A 22757-nucleotide genomic window follows, 5' to 3' on the forward strand; every position below is an offset into this window, starting at 1 on the left:
TGGCCTCTTCTCTACCTTTAGTTATGGAGGTCATTCCGTCAGACTTCAGGTTTTTTCTGGGTTATTTACACTGATGTGTTATCTAGTTGTATCTCTGGGATGAGGTGAGCTTAGGATTCTCTTAGTCCACCATCTTCCAAGCCTCCTCTTTATAGCCTACCATTGACTAGAAGCCTTACTAATAACACCAAAAGTCAAATAACACATATTTTGTGTTATATGTATTATATATATTCTTACAATAAAGTAAATTTTAAAAAAGAAAATGTTATTAAGAAAATCCTAAGGAATAGAAAATATATTTACAGTACTATACTGATCAAAAAAAAATCCATGTCAAAAATTCATGCAGTTCAAACATGTGCTGTTCAAGGGCCGAATGTATATTATTCACAACAAATACAGGTTTGGTATGATACAGAATAGCAGTTCTCAGCATCAACACAAACTTGTTGCAAATGTAAATTCTTGGGCCCCACCTAAAATCTGAAATTCTAGAGCCCAGTAACTGTTTTAATAAACTCTGGAAAGTACTCTGATGTACCCAAATATTATTAGAACCACTAACACAGATCTTAAGTGAGTTTTAGAAACACAAAGATCTGAACTGAAATCTCAGATTCACTACTTACCAATTATAGGACTTTGGGCAAGTTCTCAGAACCTTCATTATTGTTAAAAAAAAAAAAAAAAAGGTATAGTAATAGAGAAATTCCATGGTTTTTAGAAGGAGCAACTGCAACTACATATACATCCATATACAAGCATTCTATATATAAGCTATCTCTTTGTATATATATAGAAAAAGTAAGTCTCTTTACAACAAACATTTTTATCGCTATTATTTCTAATGTTGTAATACTAAATGTAAATATATGATAATTAGAAGGTCACCAAAAAATGTATTCTTCTATTTACTCAAACAATTTATTCACCATTTATTTACCACGCACTGGCCACGTATGTAGGACACAAAAGTGAAAAGAATATAGACCTCACTTCTACAAATTAGTTTGTAATAATGGAGGTAGATATGCCAACTAATTGTAACAAACCATAAAAAGTGTCATAAGTCCTATTAACTCAAACAATTTAATATATAGCATTTAAGATCTTTTAATATGAAAACTATGACACAATAAGGGCTTTAGTTTTGAAATCAGATTAGGTGGAAAAGATAAAATGCAGATGAGTATAAAATAAATAAATATGAATAACCAACAATAATTAGTAGAAAATATGGACAAATTAGATTCACATTTTAGGTGATGGAGTCCTAAAGAATAAGTTTTCTTTCAGAATTTACTTTAGTGCTATTGCAGTATTGATTTAAATTAAAACTTATTTTTAAGAATTTCCTCTTAAACAAGACAAAAAAAAATATGCAACATCCTCAAAATAATTTATTAGTACAAAAAGAGAAAAGAAAGGTAATCGCTGTAAGGAGAAATCATCTGCCCAGCCCTTCTTTTCTTTAAAGTATTTGGTTTCTCAGGGACACTCACCAGTTTAACATCTATGCTTGTGGCACCTGCATCCAAGGAGTTTTCAATGAGCTCTTTTACCACACTGACCACTGAAGTGATTATTTGAGAACTTGAAAGGAGGCGCACTGTTGCTGCAGGCAACTGTTTCATTCTAGCTTTTAGGAGAGTAGCTAAAGATAAAATGCAAGTAAGTTGTAAACATACAAATTGTTAAACATTTCTAACTAACAGATCTGATAGCAATAACAATAATTAATCACAGCTCACATTTACTGACTTCCCACTATGCCAGGCTCTATAGTAAGCCCACACAGTATTACTTTATTTATTACACTATTTTTAAAAATAGGTGGCATTATCACCCTCATTTTATAAGACTGGGGCACAGAGAGGTTAGTTGTAAATCCATACTATGGTAGTAATTAAAGAACAGTAAGAAAAATTGTGCTATAAAGAGTGCAATATCTGATCTACCAGGGTAAGAGTAACCACTGGATAATGTTAGTCTTAAGCCTTAATGGCAATCTCAAAAATCATTAGTCATCTATATGTTTTGATGAATTACAATGTCTTTTTCAAATATTAAGTTTTATTGGAGTTACAGTACTGACACCCTAGCATTACTGTTAATCTAGTCAGATATCAGACACATCAGATGGCTCTATCTTCTATACTACTGTGTCTAAAACATCATTCTAATCATGTGGCTCCCCAAGATAAACTTCAAATCTCTGTGCCGGCATTCAAAGTCCTTTACATGCATTCCAAACTTACCTCCCAAAGTCTCTCTGCCACTGTTTTAGTGGGGGGGGGGGGGGGGTCCTTTGTCTAAAAGCCTTTCAAACAAAGAACCAAAGGCGGGGGGGGGGGGGGGGGGCCTCATATGAAATCCCACATGTAAACATGCAGGGAACAGTGTTTACTTTTGCCTGAATTCTTAATTTCAGAAAAGATTTCAGAAAAATAAAAACTTTAGGTTGACAACATGGAATTCCTCTGTAGATTCAAGACAAAAAAATGGGGAAAAGGGGAACCCTAGGTACTTCTTTAATTTACCATGACTCACATGCTCACATGATTTGATCTTATGGAATCTAAATCCGAACAAAACAGCAATGCTAAAGATAAACAAAATAAAAAGATATCCATTTAGGATTCTTTCTCAGGCAAATTAAAACATAGAAGAGCAGAATCATATAAAAAAAAATAGGTAAGAAATGGGAGTACAGCCACTATAATAATTACAGAGGAATTTAAGGGATGCATTTTTGGGAAGAGATCAACACACTGAGTTTGGAATGATATTAACTGGTAACAGTTAATAAATATATTTTGTTTTATACAAGGCAAACCTGATCAGTACAGTAGAAAAACATACCACACTAGAGTCTAAAAAAACAGGTTTAGAGGTTCACCTTTAATACATGTAAACTGGGGGCACCTGGGTGGCTCAGTGGGTTAGGCCTCTGCCTTTGGCTTGGATCATGACCTCAGGGTCCTGGGATTGAGTCCCACATCAGGCTCTCTGCTCAGCAAGGAGCCTGCTTCCTCTTCTCTCTCTCTGCCTGACTCTCTGCCTACATGTGATCTCTGTCTGTCAAATAAATAAATAAAATCCTTAAAACAAAACAAAAAAGCATGTAAACTGCAGCAAATCCCTCCCTCTGAAAAATCAATTCATTACCTCCATAAGCAGAGATAGGACTTTGTAGGTTTGTTGTGAGGATCTAGTAAGCAAATACATATAAAATATTCTTAGGGGTGCCTGGGTGGTTCAGTTGGTTAAGCATCTGCCTTTGGCTCAGGTCATGATCCCAGGGTCCTAGAATCAAGCCCCATGTCTGGCTCTCTGTTCAGTGGGAAGCCTATTCCTCCCTCTCCCTGCTATTCCCCCTGCTTGTGTGCTCACTCTCCCCCTCTCTCTAGATGTCAAATAAGTAAGTGAAATCTTTTAAGGAAAAAAAAAAAAAGATTAAAAAATAATCTAAAAATAAAACGTTCTGTAAATGATAAGACTATATAAAATGTACAGTTTTGTGATCCAAGATCTTTATGGAAAGAAATATTGGAAGTTTTTAATACTAGCAAGTGACTTCTAATTAAGCTATATATTTGATTTAATTTTAGGGTACAGTTTAAAGGGAGAGTAGCTGTAAACAACTACCTTTCAATGGCTTTTTGTGGATCTCAAGTGCTGGGAGGCTTTTCCAGTTAGGAAAAATGTGGACAGGTAGGTTGCTTTACCGTTCTACCATTCACACAAATGAGTGCTATCACAAGCAAAAGGCACCGTCAGCATGCTACCCCAGGTTCAGACTGCAAACAGGCTAAAGGTCTAAGCTGTATTGTCCAACATGGTAATAGCCACTAGACAAATGTGACTGCTGAGCACTTGAAATGTAACAATTCCAAATTAAGATGTTCTAATACACTCTGGGTTTCAAACTTAATATGAAAAAAATATATAAACTTTTACTAATTTCTTACACTGACTACAAAATGAAATGATTTTCTGAAAATATCAGCTTACCTCAATGTATTATTAACTTCATTTTTTTACTTATCTTAATGTGACTACGAGAAAATCTAAAATTATATATATGTGGTATACATTATAGTTCTATTCAACAGTGCTGTATAGAGCAGTAGTTAACAAAGCAGGCTCTGAAATCACATCACTTGCATTATATGCTCTTATGCTAATAGTTACACAATGCTAATAATTAAAGTCTAAAACGCAATCATCTAATCTATAAAAATGCAGATAATAACATCATACAGTTGTGGTGAGTAGTAAATAAGCTAATGAATATAACTTTTTTTTTTTAAAGATTTTATTTATTTATTTGACAGAGAGAAATCACAAGTAGATGGAGAGGCAGGCAGAGAGAGAGAGAGGGAGGGAAGCAGGCTCTCTGCTGAGCAGAGAGCCCAATGCGGGACTCGATCCCAGGACTCTGAGATCATGACCTGAGCCGAAGGCAGCGGCTTAACCCACTGAGCCACCCAGGCGCCCATGAATATAACTTTTTACAGCGTTTGGCATACACATGTTAAAGAGCCTGGGATACATGGGCTACACTGAGTTCCTCTAAACTTAAGAGAATAGGTTTCCTACCCCCTTCTAATCCCGACTCCCACAAAGGTTACATGGCCTGCAATCAGATGAGTGTTGAGTTGAAGAGGTCTTCTACCTTAGTTTGAGAATGCCAAGGATCTAAGAAAACACTGATCAAACTTTGGGTATAAATCTAGCATTACCTCATCTTTTACTCTTTCTGAGCAAGCCCCTTATTAACCTCACCATTTCTGCCTCATTCTGTACAATCTGTCTTTCAAAGTCTATTTTTCCCCCAAGTCCCTAATTCCATCCCAATACAGAGGTCAAGGCAGACCATTATATGAATTCTAACTTCACACACATCTTACCTCCTCCACCCCACTGTGTCCTCTGGTTTCTTAAAATATTTACACCTCTGTGCACACCCTTCTTCCCTAACTCCCAGGTCTCTGTCTCTTCTCCTAAGAACCTCCACCTAATTTCTTTAACCAGTCTGCCCTTAGGCATCTTGACCTTCAATGCAAAAACAAACAAAAAATTATTCCCTCAACCCTATTACCCCAGTGATTATCTTCTTTCTCTATGAAGCCAAACTATCTTCTAAAACTATATCCCCAACAGAGATCTCTGTCTTTCCACATTAAAATAGGCATTTCTAACAATCAGTGTCAAGGAGACCTCAAGATAATTATTTGTAAAACAGAATTTATCTTCCTGTTCCCTTCCCCTTGTTGGGCTGGCAGGAAGGGCTACTAAAGATGGTGAAAGTTCCCGCCACAAGACCTGAGCTGGGACAGGAGAACAAAGGCCCAAGCAGGAATGTGAGACCCCCGCCCCGGGCTCCTGTGGACCAATGGGATCCCGATGAGCAGGCGGGATATCCAAATAAGGGAAACTTGCCAAAAGACCCCTGAGCTTTCCCCAAAACCCCTTAAAAGCCCCCCTCCTCCCTGACTTGGGCGCGACTTCCGCCACTCTGCTTTCCAGAGTGGCGGAACCTCGCCCGAGGGTGCCCACCTCCTCCCGGCGCAACTTTCCTGGCTCCCCTTCTCCTGAGCGCTGAAACTTCACCGGAGAGCGTTTTTAATAAATCTTGCCTTGCACCCACTTTGCCTGGTGGTGTGTTTATTTCGTCGGAAAACCTTACACCCCCTACCCTCTACTTCACTTTGCTATTTCCCTTAATAAACACTATCCTTTTTTTTTTTTTAAAGATTTTATTTATTTATTTGACAGAGAGAGAGATCACAAGTAGGCAGAGAGGCAGGCAGAAGAGGGGGAAGAAGGCTCCCCGCCAAGCAGAGAGCACAACATGGGGCTTGATCCCAGGACCCTGAGATCATGACCTGAGCTGAAGGCAGAGGCTTAACCCACTGAGCCACTCAGACGTCCGAATCCACACTATTCTTAATTAATAAGATCAGAAATCTCAATCTTCTTTGCCAGCAATCCCATCCTCCTTGTATCTCTACTTCCTCGTAGTGCAATCCTGTCTATCATCCTAGAGCCGGTCCCACAGCCACTTGTAACATGGTCCTTTCTGACCACCCAATCAGGAATGACCCTCTCCTCCGTCTACATTCCTAAGGAGCTTGGTTCACATTACCTGTTGAATGTTTATCACACCCGTCCTGACCTGTAGAACTTCTGAACACAGGCAGTTATATGTTATGTGTTTCTAGATGCGACATGGAATAATCAGAGCATTTCACTCACAGTAATCACTTGAAGAATACTAATCAAGGGTCACAAAAAGAAATTTTTGTCAGCATTTCAACGTAAACCTTAGCTAGAGCGTCCTCCTTCCTAGCAAGTCACCACTGCCTTAATTCCCTCCCTTTATAAACTCTCTTTAACTGGCTCCTGTCATCTCCTATCTCACCTGTATTTCCGAACCAGCCTTTTGTCCGGACCTCGTTTCCAAGAGCCTTCTCCTCATCATCATTTGGGTAACTCGGAGGAAACCCACACTTAAACATGCCCCAAACTAATCTCCGATCTTTCTGTATTTAACTGTCGTTGTGCTTCTATTTGATAATAAAAGTAACAGCGACCATAAGCAACTTTACATATACATATAAAATCCCCTCTGAATCTTCACAGCTGCCCTATCATTCCGCTCTCGCAAACGGCGAGAGTTGACAAGACTCCAGATCACAAAGCTAGTGCGTGACCGATGCACACGCCTGACTGCCAAGGCCATGCTCCCGAGTCGCACAGGCCGGCAGAGAACCCTCAAGTCGCGCTGGAGATCCTCTACGCTTTCCACACGCCGCCACACCACCCGACCTACTGCTTCGGGTTCTCAAGCGGGTCCTCGACCGCTGCTCAGCCCCAGGACACTTCTCCTGAAGCAGGGCGGAAGCGCCCGTCAGTCTGCGTCCACCTCAGGCGACACAGCTCGGTCCGCGTCTGGATCCCTCGAGGGCGCTCTCCCGCTTCAAGCTCCTGAAGCGCTCCCCCCGCTCGTCAGGCAAAGCGCACCCTCCGTCAACCTGGCCCTTTCCGTCTCGGAGCCCGTCCCACCGGCCCCAGATGCACAGGAAACTCGCACACCACACGAGCGGCCTCTCCACGCGGTGGCACTCGCTCGTTCCTCGGCTCACAGGGCGGCCTCCACCGCGGCCCGCGGCCCTCGGCCTCCGCTGCGCGCCGGCTGCTGCGAGCTGGAGCCCCGCCGCGAGAGAGGAGGCTGCCCTCCCGGCACTGCGCACCGCAGGCTGCCCGACTTCCGACCCGACACTCATCACGGGCTCTGCCACCTCCCGTTTCGGTCTCTGCCGCCGAGCTCCGACTTCACGGGCTCTCCCAGCCCCAGCGAACCTGGGGACCCGGCAAGGGCTCGACCACCTGCGCCCCGAGTGCCCCAGGGCCGTGAGGGGGCGGCTGACGTCACAAGCACGGAACGGGCGCGCGTCCGGGCTCCGGCTCCGTCCACACTCGCGGGAGGGAACCGAACACGCCTGCAACAGACCGTCCGCAAAGTCGCTGAGGGCCCGCGAGGCGCCTAGAAAAGAAGGCGAGAGTGTGCGGCCGGAGGCTGACAGGAGGACGCCGCTCACTTCGCACGCCAGCCGGCCCACTGCGGAGCCAACGGGAATTCCCGACGCGCAGATCCGGCCCGGCTCCCGACTCCAAGTCGCAGCGTCGCCGCACGTAGGCTCCGCGAGGCGATCGGCGTCGGGAACGGCCACGGCGACGAGGCTCGCCCCGAACAGCCCGACCTTCTCTCCATCTCAGGTGAGCGCACGCGGCAGCGCACCTCGTCGGCGCGTCCCCCGCGCCTCCCCGCCTGCGGGCGCACCCACGGCGCCAGGCGAGACCACGGTCCAGCGGCGGTCCGCTTGCGCCCCGAGCGCGCCGCCACACAGCACCACACGCAGCCGGCTGCGGGCCGCGGCCGTCGCACGGCGTCCGCCCGCACAAACTTGGAATCCCGCCCTCAGAAGGCCGCGGCCGCGCGCTGCAGCGAAGCCCCCGCGGCGTTCAGTCAGGAAGCGCCGAAGCGGTCCGACGCCCGCCGAGCCCCGCCGAGAGGCCGCGCTCCACGCGCGCGCCCGAGCCCGGCGGCGCCCGCTTCCCGCCCCTTCCGGGCTGGGGGCCGAGCGCGCGGGCGGCGCAGGGCTGCCGGAGGTGCCCTCGCGCCCAACCCGGCGAGCCGAGGGCAAGGGGCTCTGGAGACCGACAAGGGGAGAATGAACGCCGTCAGGCGCACAACACTACCTTCTCGCGCGCGCGGGGGCGACGGCCACCCACAGGCGGACCAGCCGGGCGCCGCCGAGCTCCCAGGATCCACCTCCCGGGCCCCGGACCCGCCCCCAGGCGTGCGCGGCGGGGCGGGCACTGGGCGCGCAGCTCTTAGTCCCGCCCCGCCCAGGCGGCGTGGGATGGACGCTGCCCGCAGCCAATCCCCTGGCGGCGCGTTCCGCTCCGGTCGCTTCCGCAAGCTGTGCGGCGCCGCGCGGAGCCGATCGGTGGCGCGGGGGCCTCAGGAGCAGCCGTCGCCCGCGCGCTGACGGGTTCCGAGCGGGCCGCCGGGACTGAGGCGGCGGGTGAGTGGGCACGAGCGGCCGCGGGGGCTGGGCTGCTGTCCGCGGCGGGAAGGCGCTGTTGGGCAGGGAGGCTGGCGGGGAAGGTGGACTGCGGCTGCGTCGGCGGCTCCGGGTCGGCGGGCGCGGACCCGAGGGCCTCCGAGGCGGGTCCCGGGACCTCGTCGCTCGCCGCGGTCCTGTGGGCGGGGCGGCCCCGAGCCGGAAGGGGCGAGTCTGAGGCGGGCGTGGGAGCCGCCGCGGCCTTAGCGGAGCGTCCGCGGGCCGAGCGCCCCCGCCGGCGGTAGGCGCTGCGCGGCGTCGGGCGGGCGAGGGAGTCCCCGGGAGGGCCGTCGCCGCCCTGGAGGCCCCGGCGGGGGCAGAGCCGCGCGGCTCCTCACGGTCCGAAGCCCTGACGGAGCGCGGCGGACGCCGGGGAAGACTTTCTGCCCTGGGGCGGGGCGCGGCCCCTGTGCCTCCAGCTCCACGGAAATGTGCAGCGCTTTGCAGTTTTCTTTCCCACCGCGGAAGGTGGACAGACTGTGCTGCGGCTCCTCGGAGCCCGGCCTGCGGCTTGGGAAGACGGGGACGCGGTGACGGCGCCTCCGGCTCCGCAGCAGCGCGGGCGCGCGGCCCCTCGAGCCCCGGCGCGGCCCGGCGCGGCCCGGCGTGTCCCGCTGCGCCCGCGGAGCCGGCCGCGGAGCCGGGCGCTCTGGCCGAGCGAGTGCGGCCCTTCGCTCCGGAAGCGCAGCGGGACGGCGTTGGGAGCGATTCCTCGGTCGCGGCCACTCGCGGGACCCCGCGGCCGGCGGCTTCTCGGACCTGTCGCGGGCGCGCCGTCCCCTCCCGCCCTGCAGCCTCGCGGGCGGCCGTCCCCGGGGCCGCTGCTGCCTTCGAGGGAGGCTGGGAACCGAGGCAGCGTCGGCCTCGCAGTCCCTGGGGACCAATACCCCGTCTTCCTGCGACCGTCCTCTCCAGTGCCGTGGAAGGAACAACTCCGGACAACCGAGAACTAACATTGCAGGGGAGTTGAGTTAGAGGAGGAAAGGCTCGTGGTTGTGACTTCCCTTCTCCTGACACTGAGAAACCAACCTTCGCCCTGGACCGCACCGGTTTCCCACCGCCTGAGTTCCCCCAGGGTCAGTGATTTGATCCTGACCGCTCTTTGGAAGCAACAAGAGTCCGCTATTCAGAAGAAGACTGGCTGGATCCACTTTGCCTTTTTCTGTCTTTAATTCAATTATGATTAGCAAACGTATTAGTATCAGGTGTGCGATAGAATGATTTAACGACTCTAGTTTCTCAGTGCTCACCAAGATAGATAAACGTAGTCTTAATCCCCGTTAGTATCTCACCCATCCCCTCTCACCGGCCGCCTCTGGCAACCACCCCCCGTTTGTTCTCTGTAGTTAAGAGTGGTTTGTTTTGTTTTGTTTTGTTTTTTGGTCTTTTTGTTTGTTTTGATTCTTAAATTCCGTATGTAAGTGAAATATATTGTTTGTCTTTCTGTAACTTCCCTCACTTTAGCCTTACATCCTCTAGGTCCATCCACGTTGTTGCAGATGACAAGTTTTCATTCCTTTTCATGGCTAAATAATGCTCTATTATACATATATTTGCATCCACACATCTTTATTCATTCACATGGGAATGAACACTTGGGATGCTTCCATGTCTTGAGTATTGCAAATAATACTGCAGCTTTGTTTTTTTATGCTAGTTTTTTTCTGTTCGTACATTTTTCTCCTGAACTTTCACGTTGGTTTCATGATATAATAAAGTATAGGTTTTCGCTTTCCGTTTGCGTTTTCCTGTCCATTATTTCATTTAGTAAAAACAACATGCTAGAAGACAAGCTTTAGGAAAGAGATTTTAATTTAGTTTTTCAATAAGATCCATAAAAATAAGTGTTGTTTGTCTTACCCTGAAGTCCGATGTTAACAGTTATTTACTGCCTTCATTAGCATCTGCAAGTACTAAGTTTTGGTGGGTGTGTGTGTTCTCTTACAGAACTAGAGAAAAATGATCCCAGTGACACTTAGTTTATCATGCCAGAATGAAGACTGTTTACGTTTCCAGTTATATCATTGTTAATTCATTTCATTGCTTTCCTGCAGAGCAAACATGAATGTTGGAGTTGCCCACAGTGAGGTGAATCCAAATACCCGTGTAATGAACAGCCGGGGTATGTGGCTAACATATGCCTTAGGAGTTGGCTTGCTTCATATTGTCCTACTCAGCATTCCCTTCTTCAGTGTTCCTGTTGCTTGGACCTTAACAAATGTTATACATAATCTGGTAAGAATTTCACTTTATACAAAGCACCTAAAAACCTAAGGTTTAGTATTTGTCAGGGACTGAGGGAAGAAGAAAAAGGGAGTTGCTGTTGAATGGGTACAGTTTCAGTTTTGTAAGATGAAAAGAGTTTTGGAGATGGATGGTGGTGATGGTTGCATATCAGTGTGAATGCACTTAATACCACTGAACTGTAACACTTAGAAGTGATTATGATGCTACGTTTTATGTTATGTGTATTTAAACAATTTTTTAAAAAGTTTAAAGCTTTATGCTATAAAAAAGAAAAACACATGACTTAGTTTAATAGTTTTATTGAGATTTAATCATATAGTATAGAATATAAAACTTGCTGACTTAGAAGTGTACAGTTCAGTGATTTTTTTTTAATACATGTGACAATTTTGAAGAATTCTAACCTGGAATAGGATTACATTTTTTTCTATAATACTTAATATTTAAACATTGGGCCCTTTTTCTGAGTAAGACCTCTTTTTTCTTCCTTATGGTTTTATGGAATCTAGAAAATAGTAGGTCATTTTAGCAAAAATTACAAGACACTAGTTCAGGCTGTTACAATATATTGACTAACAAGAATGCTTCAGAAGTAATTATGGTTTTTGATTAACTGGAGACTAATAACCATCTTTGATTTCAATCCTTGTTAAACTTCAGTCCTTTCTAAACTGCTGATAGTGACCTCTCTTATCTTTAACAGTCTAAGAAGGCAGAATGAAAGAGGAGAAATCCATTAGTTGAGACTTATAATTGACTCCAGACTAATTATATTTTTAAAGATATCCAGAAAATGAGGAACATGGGATATTAAGGCAGGGAAATATAGGAGAAATAGTTCTTTTTTAAATTAATATTTTTAGTTCCTATCTTCTGAAGGGTATTTGAATTTGGAGGAGAACAAGGGTAATGTGGTGACAAAAACAAATAAATGTCATTTAGTCCATTTTATGTGATGGACTTTGGTAGGACTATTTTTAAGTAGTGACTTCTCTGAAATATTTTATAGGAGTTATATCCGTTTTACTATAATTCGTTTTCTTTGGCTTTCATGAGATCACTTTTTCCTAGATATATTTCTCATTTTCCCTTTTCTCTTTCTTGTAAATTCTTCCTTCTGTTTTCCTCTCCTAAATATTTCTGCCCCCAAGGTTCAGTTCTTCATCTCTTTTTATTCTGTGTATTCTATCAAGATTACTTCATCCTTACTGCCAGATCACCTTGTACCTTAAGCCAAACAATTATAAATTGAACTCATTCCTGGTCTCTCCCTTACCACTCACAACCTGTTCCTCTGGCTTTTTTCCTGATCTAATCTAAAGGCACCACTGTCTGTCTGGTAAATCAAGCCAGATAGCTGAATGTCAAAGGTAAAGTGATTCATGTAAAGAATTATCCAAATTGAGACTGTTTTGAGAGTAAAAGGGAGCGCTAATAAAAACTGTTCCAAGAAAATAAGTGTAAATCAGGACCATTCATGCTGTCTAAGATACGTGGTCAGTCTATTTTAGATTAACTCCTTTTCCTCTGCATTCCATATCCATTTAGTCAGAGCCCTGTTTTACTGCTTTACTGTCTCAGTTTGATCCCCACTGGCATTGCTATAATTTGTGCCCTTATTTTTTTCTCAGGTGGATTACTCTAGTAGATTAAATGGATTCCTTGATGTTCCGCTACCATCCTCCATTCCAATTTGGCAGAGAGTTATTTTAAAATGCACATATGCTCAAGTCATGCTCTGAGTCCTTCTATGAATCCTTATTATTTCATAGTAAAATAAGTTCCTTATGTGGCATACAAGACCAGTTGATAACAGTACAGTGTCAAGAAAAGGACTCAACCTTATCTCAGTGCATCTCCAAATATGAGTATTGCTCTAACAGTAATGAAAATTATCTTATCTTTTTATTTTGGCTTAGGCTCTTTTCCCACTATTTTAATACCCTCCCTCAACCCTCCTCTGCTGAGCAGATTTCTACTTGTCCAGGAAAACTACTCGAGTATCTCCATCTCCAGGAAGCTACAGAACTTCTATGCTGCATTCTTTTAAGTGTATTTGTCATAGTTTTATAATTAGGAATCTGTCTCCTTATTTCCCATATCTCTAAAGACCTATGTAACTGCTTGCTGAATTAGTCTGTGTTCTCATATAAGTTTCCCTTCTCCAGTGGCACATGTATTAAATATACTTTAGAAGTTACCCTCTTCCCTTGCCCAGATGTTTTCAAGTTGGTCGACTGAGATTTTGAAATACAGTATATGTCTCTGAACAAAGCATAGGTAATTGACAACTTGTTTGAAAGCACACTTTTGACTTATTAGTTCACCACACTAAAAACCTAACTACCAGCCATTGATGTAGCAATTAACATGACTCCAGTTTTAAATTTCCTTTGAAGACAGAGTACATTAAACCAATAAAATATTAAATAGTCCTGAGCCCTTTTAAATGGGAAAATAGACCTACTTGTTATCCGTGGTTAGAAAAATTACTGCCTTTAACTTTCTGAACCATACAGTAGAAGCCAACAGTGATTGTTTTTATTCATTTTTACAGTGCTATAGTTCACTTTTAGAGGTATTAATATTTCACAGAATTCTCAGCCTAGCTTTTTAAAGAATGAAAATGTTCTGCATTTTTAGCCAGTAAATATTAACGGCTAACCATGAGCTACATATTTTCTTCCCCAATTTTTTTGATTTGGGTATAAATTTTCCATCACTTAATTTTATGGAATAACTATTAAAAATAATGGGGTAGAAGATGTATGGTCAGATAAGATTTTATTCTTTTTAACTGAAAAGGATATATAGGATATTCTTTTTTTTTTTTTTTTTTTTTAATTTATTTGACAAGCAGGTAGAAAGGCAGGCAGAGAGAGAGGAGGAAGCAGGCTCCCCACGGAGCAGAGAGCCCAATGTGGGGCTCGATCCCAGGACCCTGGGATCATGACCTGAGCTGAAGGCAGAGGCTTTAACCCACTGAGCCACCCAGGTGCCCCTATATAAGATATTTCTGTTTGAATATTTTAAACACTAGTGATAACATGTAATTTGAAGGAAATAATGAGAGGATTGTTTTTCTCTTTGATGTTTCTAATACATGCATGGGTTAGAGTAGAGATTCTTAACTTTTTGGGTCCTATACTCTTCAGAATTTAACAGACAGTTTCTGTTTAATTGTCTCCTGTAAAGCCCATGTGAGAATGGTTTCCTTGTGCTTACAGAATTAACATTCCTTAGCTTAGTGTCATCTTGGCTTAGTATCTAGTACTTGCTGTATACCAACCTTTGTTCCTGAGGTGTTCAGGCTAATGGGAGAACAACATGTAAACAATTCTAACAAAATATATTGTGCTAGAAATAAAAGTATTTTTAATAAAATTCTATACAAGCACATAAGCTATTACTAATGAGGGAGGCTTCACAAGGAGTTGTCGCTTGAGCTGAACCTTCAAGAATGAGATAGTTGATAAGGTAGCATCATAGCTTTTGCCTCAGCAGCAAAGAACCTCCACATTGGCCATATACTCTGACTGTACCTTTGGTAGCGATTTCTTCCCTACATTATAGTTGCTTCTGGATGTCTTTTTCTTACTGTCTTATAGAAGATTGCATTTTTTTCAAGGCTGTGGACGTTTCTTACTCAGTTTCATATGTGCATACATGTCATGTGTTCTGTACATATAAGCCATTTATTAAATGCTTTTTGACTTAAATCCAATAGAACAAGAGTGTGTTTCTGTATAGCTTAGGTGTTATTGTAGCTAAACAACTTTTGAAATGCCTGATGGAGTAACTGGAAAGTAGACTCAGTTTTGAAAAGAATGGCCCTCTTAACTTAGTTAATAATATAAAATTTCAAACCACTAATTTTTCTTTTTTTTCCCATATATTTATTAAAAGTTGAAGAAGCAAAAAAGACACCTCATTGTGACTTCTAAGACGAAAACTGATGATAATATTTAGGCAAGAATATTCTGTTACTGGTGCCTCAGTGATCCATCCTGCAATGAAGTACTACCAATGATCTAAATAGAATCATAAAATCAAGGATACAAAATCTAGCATATATTGGTTTTTTTCCTAATGACAAAATTAGATGTTCAAACATATCCCCAGATAGAATGGATTTTAGTAATGTTTTATACTTTCAAAAAAGCTAACTTCAGGGCCACCTATGTGGCTTAGTTGATTAAACATCTGACTCTTGATTTTGACTCCAGTCATGATTTTGGCATCCTAAGATTGAGCCCCGCATCTGGCTTTTCTCCTTCTCCTTCTGCCCCAACCTTTAAATCAATAAATAAATCTTTTTAAAAATTAACTTCAAAAGAAACACTATTGGGGCACGGTGGTGATTTGAAAACCAAATTGAGTTGAACATTATATCTACTATATAACCATCTTTGTTGTGTTAGAAAAGAACCATTGAGACAAAGACAGTCTTAATATTTTCAAAACCATTTTCCCCAATGCAGAAATTTTATTACTATTTATGAATTTGTATGTTTTTATAATTTTGTAAGTATCATCAGATTTATTAATATGACCCTAAACATTCCTATACATCAGGGATAAGATACTCTTGTTTCCTGAGTGGGTGGCTCAGTTAGTTAAGCTGCTGCCTTCTCTGCCACTCCCCTTGCTTGCGCTCTCTGGCTCTGTCTCTCTGTCAAATAAATAAAATCTTAAAAAAAAAAGAAAGAAAGAAAGAAAGAAAGATAATCCTGTTTCCCAATAGGAAAGGTATTAGAAAACCTAAATGTAATGATGTAAAGTTATCCTGATTTTGTGTGTGTGTGTATTTTCAGTTTAATAGAAGATGAAAACAGGTTAGTTTCAGTTGATCTTTTATTGGTTTTCACCAAATAATATTCATATGCCTCTGGAAGTTTTATTTTGCTTTGAAGAAACTGGCCACAGCCTTTCACAAATATTATGAAAGCTTAAAATTTGAGCTGTTAAGTTGAATCACCCATACTGTCATAAGCCCTCTGGAACTATCTTAATGCTTACTGACAAATACTAATTTTATATTTGGTATTGATTATATAACCCCTTGCTTGTTTTCCAGGGGATGTATGTATTTTTGCATGCAGTAAAAGGAACACCTTTTGAAACTCCTGACCAGGGTAAAGCAAGGCTCCTAACTCATTGGGAACAACTGGACTATGGAGTACAGTTTACATCTTCACGGAAGTTTTTCACAATTTCTCCAATAATTCTGTAAGTGGTGGAAATTTCTTAGGTATGAAGATTGGGTAAGAGGGAGCGGTCCTTTTAGTAGGTTGAATTTCAATTAGAAACAATATTTGTTGAAACATCTACCAATAAATAGCTACCACAGAGCATAAAATACAGGCAAAATTTTTAACAGCTGAAATGAACTGTTTTTACCTCAGTCAGTAATACATAGAGACAACATAGTGTGCCTATTAGTATGTTTAGATATTCTGGGTTATACAAGTCAAATATATCCTAGCTCATAGCCTTAAGTTGCTTACAAGAAAGCTAAAGATATCATCTTATCCCGTATCTTCCTAAACGTGGATTTGGATGATTTCAGATGAATTTGATTGACCACCTCCCCCCTGGCCCTGCCCCTAATTTAGATGTTCAAACTCATTGGGAGACACTGCTGTATAGTGTATAGACAAGAGAAGTTAGGCTTTCGTCGTAGAACAGATCTCGGTCAAATCCTGTGTTTATCACTCACCCTGCTTGATTTGTTCATAAATGAAATTCTGACCACTAGTACATAGCTCAGTTTGATGCCATAATAAATAAATGAGATAATACCTATCTGTAAAGCATTTAACCTTAAGTTACCTCCTTTTACCTGATATTCAGGGCCTTTCACAGAGTGGTTCCTGCCTCGTTTTCCCTCTGTGTGACTATTTTACCCCCATCCACCTCCCATCTGGTAAAACTTTTCTAGCCAGTATTTCTTGAATACTTCATACGTAGTCCTATTTCTGTGTCTTTGTTCAAATCATTTCTCCTACCCCAGATACCTTCTCCTTTCTTAATTTATCATTCTTTCAAGATTTAGATCCTACCTCCTCAATAAGGTCTTTTCCTTAGCACCTATCCTTAAGTAATAATGGTCTGTTTTGAGCTTTAGTAGTTATTACATATCCCTTATTTATGCCACTTTGTATTATCTGTGATTGTAAATGATTTGTTTGTGCAAAGAATTTGTCACTGCATAGATTGCTTTGAATCCCACACTCAGTGTAGTTGCATACGTATAATGGACATTTTACATATATCTTAGTCAAACACTGGGTACCTTATAGCTTATATATAGTAATGCATCCATGATCAAATCAGTGCAGTCTGGAATAACTGGGAAGATTTCTTGGAGGCTTTAGGATTCCTTAAACTAGAACTTGAGATAGATGAGCAGAAAAAGGAAGGCTCTTTCAAATGAGAAGAATAAATTGATCATAAAGTGATAGATTTCTTTTTTCTTACATTGATAGCCCTTTGAGGAAATTTTTAAAGGTTTTGTTCCAGCCCCCTATAAAATTAACATCAAAAGATTAATGATTTATATGATATAATAAAGATAAGTGCAGTAACAGGAATAATAGTTATACAAACAACCCTAAATTTGGATTTTAGCTCTACTGCTTACTAGCTAGCTGCATGACTTTTGGCTATTTCTTTGAAAGCCTCAGTTTCCTCATCTATAAAATGTTGAGGATTGCATTATAATTAATGTAAAAAGCCTGACATTTCTACTGAATTTTCAGTAAGAGCTATCACAAAATAGTCAACTAAAATGTACCTGTGTACAACATCCATATTTCTAAAAATGTATTTTTGACCCACAGGTATGATTTCAAATATCCTGTGATTAAATTCCTTATATAACTGGAGAAACAGCATTAAAGCCATCTATATAAATTGATACTTTTCAGAGTGCTTTCATAGTTTCTTATTTGATCATCATTTGTCAGGTAGGTGGGGCATGCAATGTTATCCCAGATTTTTAGATAAAGAAATAGGTTCAAATGCATTACTTATTTCAGTCTTAACAGCTAGTTAGAGTCCAGAGCCCAGATAAAATCCTAAACTTCAATATAGGTCTCTTTCCGGTATACCCTTTGGTAACTGGAAATGGGCAAATGCAAATCTGGCATCTTGCAGTTAAATAATTCCCACCTTGGTTTTGCATCCCTTTGGAGGGTTGTCTAAGTTTTCTAAGAACCTGTCATTTACACACAAAGTTAGTCTTTAATAAAAGACCTAAAGGGGGACATGTGTAACAGTATGAGAAACCATTCCAAGAAGATAAACTATTTCCAACATATCAGGTTATACATTAAACCCATAATGATTGTAGGAAATCAGATATGCTTACTAAATGCAAATGCAGATATGCTTACTAAATGCAAGCTATTTTGTTAGTGAAGGAAGTATAAAAACAGTCTTCAGGTATATGAAATGTGGAAGAAAGGGTTTAGACTGAAGGTTGAGGAGTATGGTTTATTTTCCAGAAGTTTTTCTGATTATAGTTTGTGAAATAGGTGGAAAATTATAGAATTCCTCAATTTAGATGATTCTGAAAATGATATATGGAGCTCTCTGTGATTTTTTAGTTATACCTGAAAATAGCTGTTCTTTTCTAACCATATTATACAAGATATTTTTTTCCCCTTATTAGAAATTAATGACAGTACTTAGAGGAAAGGCTACTAGGATACTTTCCTGTATACTCTAATAGTACTAATTAGATGAACAGCCATAGCAGAATAACTTCTTAGTTATGGTCAAGTAAAGTATGATATTTTAGTCTTTACATCTTTTCTATAGTAGGATACTCTCATGGCCAGATGATGTGTCTGCACTCTGATGTACCCTTGGGTAAAACTAGACAATTCTTACTTGATGGTTTATGGTCCTAAAGGTAGCTTAGTCTTGTTAAAAAAAAGTTCTCAGATGTTGAATGTCTTTGAATATGTACATATGTCCAATTCAGCAAAGCAGTTGGAATTTTACAGCAGTGTCTGTCAGTTTTCCAGTTAAATTGGTTGTCAACCTGTACAGCTACAATATGGAAATGAGAACATCAAAAGGGCGATCAAGTATTTGATTTCTTTCAAAGATACTGAATTGTACTAATGTACGAACACCCCATTTTTACCACTTTATAGCAGTAGTTTTTAACCTTTTGGTACATCACAAAGCCTTTGAAAATATGATAGATGCTTTGGATCTGGATCTTCTCTTCAGAAATACAAAACTGTACGTGAAATTGCCTTATACTTTAATGGATACTAAGTAGCAAACACCTTGTTTTCTTTTAAGATTTATTTATTTATTTTGGAGAGGGAGAGAGAGAGAGAATCCCAAGCAGACTCCATGCTGAGCGTGGAGCCTGTTGCAGGGCTTGCTCTCACCAACACCAAGATCATGACCTGAACCAAAACTGAATGTTGGACACTCAACCAGCTGTGCTACTCAGGCGTCCCGCAAACACATTCTTTCAAATGCATTTAACATAATGGCAGAGATGTGAAATGTGCGTATATGTCTCCGTTAAATCACTTTTTAAATCCCAAATTAATTTAGGCCCCAAAGGTATTTATTGTTTCACTGGCCTTTTTTACCTTTAAATTTTTTACCAATTTTACATGTTACATATGTTTTTAATTTTTATTTCTGCAGATATTTTCTGGCAAGTTTCTATACGAAGTATGATCCAACTCACTTCATCCTAAACACAGCTTCTCTCCTGACTGTGCTAATTCCTAAAATGCCACAGCTTCATGGTGTTCGGATCTTTGGAATTAATAAGTATTGAAATGCTTTGGAATGGAACAAAAATGTTTACAGCTACTGAGTTTTCTGTAAGGAAGGAGTGGTTAGGAAACTGCACTGTTTCCATGATAATGTGAAATGAGAAGTATTTACATTGGAGTGCCAGTTGCTGGTTCTTCATATGCTGTTTTGAAGGGCAGATATTTACTATAAGATGCCTCTGTCTAATGCATGTGGTGTCTTTCTAAAGAGAGGCTTTACAGGCAGGCTGGGCAGGCCCAGCTTATAAGTTAAATGGCTGTAAAGTGAGGGTATAGTAGATAAATCCAAGGAAAGAAGAGATTTATAAGATACTAAGAACACCTTAGCTTATAATGAGTGGGCATTATGTTAGGAGAAGAAAATTTCCAATCAGTCAGTTTAAGCAGACATACATGTAAACCAGAATCATCTCTTTACAAGTTTATTACAGATCATTTTTATTACAGTTTATTACAGATCATTTTATATTCCTCTTGTGTTACATAAGAGGATATTTCCCTCTTGTTTTATACAAGCCAATCCCTACTTTATGATTGTAATTTTTTGGTTTTGCTGGCTCGACACTGTATTGAAGGATGAGGTCATTTTTACATTTATTAAGTTACTGTGAAGGTCCACCTTCATGACTGGTGATAGAAGACAGCCAGGCACCTTATAAAGAGCCTCTGAGTCAGACTTCTCATTTTGGAGCAGAGTGGGTTTTGTTGCCTTTCCAGACACAGGGCTGCTAATCCAGTGAAGAAAATAATTTATTTCACACAGTTAAAATATATGATAAGTTAAAGCTCTCTGCTTATTTAGTTGATCAATCTGATTGTGAAAGACTGCTGTTGTTTAGAAAAGGAAACAAAATGGACAGCTATTTAGCCGACCTGTGGTCTGGCAGAAACTGCTTCCCTAGCAGTAGTACCAAAGTAAATAATGGAGTCGTCTTTAGCGGGATTGCAGTAAAAAAAAAAAAAAAAAAAAAATTTCTTTTCTTACATCCCCTGCGCTCAACCCCCATACTTTTCCCATTAATGTTTTGCCTTTCAATACATGAATTTTAGTGCAGATTAACCCAGAGTGGTAACTGTTTCCAAAGCAGCAACCACATTGAATTCTTGTGGCTTAGAGACACTTCCGATAGCTGGCATTAATTACAAGAAATAACTTATACTGCTTTGAGAAGGACATATGTCAAAAACAAAGTTCTGATACGGGATGAAACTGAAAAGTCCGGTAATATTTGTAAACAAAACTGAGTGAAAAGAGTTACAGACCAACTGAAAAATCAATTTGTTTCAATAAACTGACTTTTGGGGGCTAATGATCATTATTTTGTATTACAGAAGTACCGAGTTTAGAAATCAGTTGTGTAATAATGCTTTTGTATGTTTGTCTTTTCCCATGTATTTTTAAACCAGTAATCTATACTTGAATAAAACTTTTCTTTCATGTAAGATTATTGCAGGTAATCTCCAAATTCAGTCAGCAATGTCACATTTATTTTTCAAGGTTTTTTTAAGCAACTAAATTTGTAAAATGAAGGTAGTTAAAAATGTTCCTTTGCTTTTCTTCATTTTAAAGGCTTACATTTTTGCACAGACTTCAGAGATAGAAATCTACTTCTGTTAATGCAGGCCTTCTGCTTTTTTCCCCACTTATCACCGACCTTCAAAGTTTTAAAAATATTTATTCAATAGATATTTAAGGGCCCAGTCTTGTGTGGGTATTGTTTTAGGTGTTGTGACTATGGTTTGCAAGCGAGACAGACAAAATCTTTTCCCTTACAAACTTAGGTTCAAATTGGAGAACAGATAATAAATGAGTCAAAACATACTATTTCATGTAGTGATAACTGACATGGAAAAATATTAAGCAGGTGAAAGTCAGGAGAGCCTACCTCAGAAAGCCTTCACTAATGTTCCTAAGGTGATTTTTGGATGAGAAAGGCGTGATAAGCAAGAAGAGAAGAGTGGTAAGAAATGAGGTCAGAGAAATAGAGTCAGATGATAAGAGGGCTCTATTGGCCAAAGTAATAAGCAAATTTTCTTCTAAGCTTGATGAAGCCATTGGATAGTTTTACATAGATTAAAGAGATCTGATTTTTTTTTTTTTTAAGGGTTACTGGCTAATGTTGAGAATAAAGTGTAAAGCAGTAGGAAGCAGGAGGAATAGTTGGAAAACTACTACAGACAAGAGCTAGCTCCGACTAGGAAAATGGCTGATGAAGTGGTGAGAAGTGATCAAATTTGGGATATGCTTTTTGGTCTTAACACCAGGATGAATGATTGTGTTAAATATGGTAGCTTACCAATTTCATAAGTTTGTATCGTTTTATGTTTAAAAAAAAAATTTTTTTTTAAATCTATAATGACTGTGACTATTATTTGGAACAAAACTAATTATTGTGCTGTAATTGTTCCTAATTTCAAATCAGGAAAGAATGGCAGTTTCTAAATATACATGAGTTCAGAACTACCACTAATTTTAGGATTCATTGGTGAATTTCCCTGGCAACAGTTATCACTGTGGAGTTCCATGGTGGTTTTCTACTTCCCTATTCCTTCTACATTTATTTATTCAATCATTATATTATTTTGGACTTGCAGATGTTTTTTGGCTTACAGTTCATTGTCATTCCTCATTTGTTGTTCCAATTGTTCTCCAGATTTGGCATTGGAAGTCCAAGTTCCCAGTGATCATTTCCAAGTTGGCTTCTGTTGAGCTACACCCTGCCTCTTTTTCTTAAGCATAGAACTGTATTTTCTGGGCGCCTGGGTGGCCTGATCATGACCTGAGCTGAAGGCAGGCGCTTAACCCACTGAGCCACCCAGGTGCCCCTAACTTCTCTAATCCTAGCTTTAAGTTTACTCGCTGTATGACCTGCAGATCTTCAAACTCTGTGGTCCATTTGCCTCATCTGTCAAATGAGGACAGTAAGTAATCATCTCACAGGATTATAGTGAGGTTTAAATAAATTAATCTGCAACACTGCTCGGGACAACCTAAGTTAATTGCTAGTTACGGTTACTATTGTGACACAACGTTTTGAAAGCGTGAGTTCACCTAGAA

General features: G+C 41.1%; 4 protein-coding genes across 22 annotated transcripts in view; 3 read left to right on the plus strand and 1 right to left on the minus strand.

The window, feature by feature from the left end:
* Positions 1-8401, minus strand: part of PMS1 (PMS1 homolog 1, mismatch repair system component) — an 85605-nt gene extending 77204 nt beyond the window's left edge. For 3 of the 17 annotated variants that reach the window (XM_082690514.1, XM_082690513.1, XM_082690502.1), the window contains exons 1-2: positions 7103-8275; positions 1506-1657 (exon numbers count right to left, since the gene is read on the minus strand). In XM_082690514.1, coding sequence (XP_082546640.1) covers positions 1506-1657; positions 7103-7295 — 345 coding nt within the window. In that variant the 5' untranslated portion in view covers positions 7296-8275. Of the gene's footprint in view, positions 1-1505; positions 1658-2902; positions 3078-3171; positions 3608-3651; positions 4290-4501; positions 5271-7102 lie in introns of those variants that run through there. The other 14 variants (XM_082690508.1, XM_082690506.1, XM_082690516.1 and 11 more) reach the window with 13 other exon arrangements.
* SLC40A1 (solute carrier family 40 member 1) overlaps positions 1-22757 on the plus strand; it is a 747507-nt gene that overhangs the window by 508852 nt on the left and 215898 nt on the right. The gene's annotated exons all lie outside the window — the stretch shown is intronic.
* Positions 7716-22170, plus strand: ORMDL1 (ORMDL sphingolipid biosynthesis regulator 1). 3 transcript variants are annotated; one of them, XM_082690568.1, is made up of 4 exons: positions 7716-7788; positions 10694-10874; positions 15964-16115; positions 19566-22170. In XM_082690568.1, the coding sequence occupies exons 2-4, from the start codon at positions 10701-10703 to the stop codon at positions 19699-19701; spliced, it is 462 nt and encodes a 153-aa protein (XP_082546694.1). In that variant the 5' UTR covers positions 7716-7788; positions 10694-10700; the 3' UTR covers positions 19702-22170. The 3 variants fall into 3 exon arrangements, with proteins under 3 accessions (XP_082546694.1, XP_082546692.1, XP_082546693.1); XM_082690566.1 differs by lacking the exon at positions 7716-7788 and adding an exon at positions 8479-8600; XM_082690567.1 differs by lacking the exon at positions 7716-7788 and adding an exon at positions 8811-9715.
* The window catches only part of OSGEPL1 (O-sialoglycoprotein endopeptidase like 1), a 28080-nt gene continuing 21362 nt past the window's right edge, over positions 16040-22757 (plus strand). Inside the window, exon 1 of the mRNA XM_082690557.1 lies at positions 16040-16115. The gene's annotated coding sequence lies outside the window, so the exon portion shown is untranslated. The remainder of the gene's footprint in view (positions 16116-22757) is intronic.

The sequence above is a fragment of the Mustela nivalis genome (genome assembly GCF_964662115.1).
Source record: "Mustela nivalis genome assembly, chromosome: 11".
In the NCBI taxonomy this organism is placed as follows: Eukaryota; Metazoa; Chordata; class Mammalia; order Carnivora; family Mustelidae; genus Mustela; species Mustela nivalis.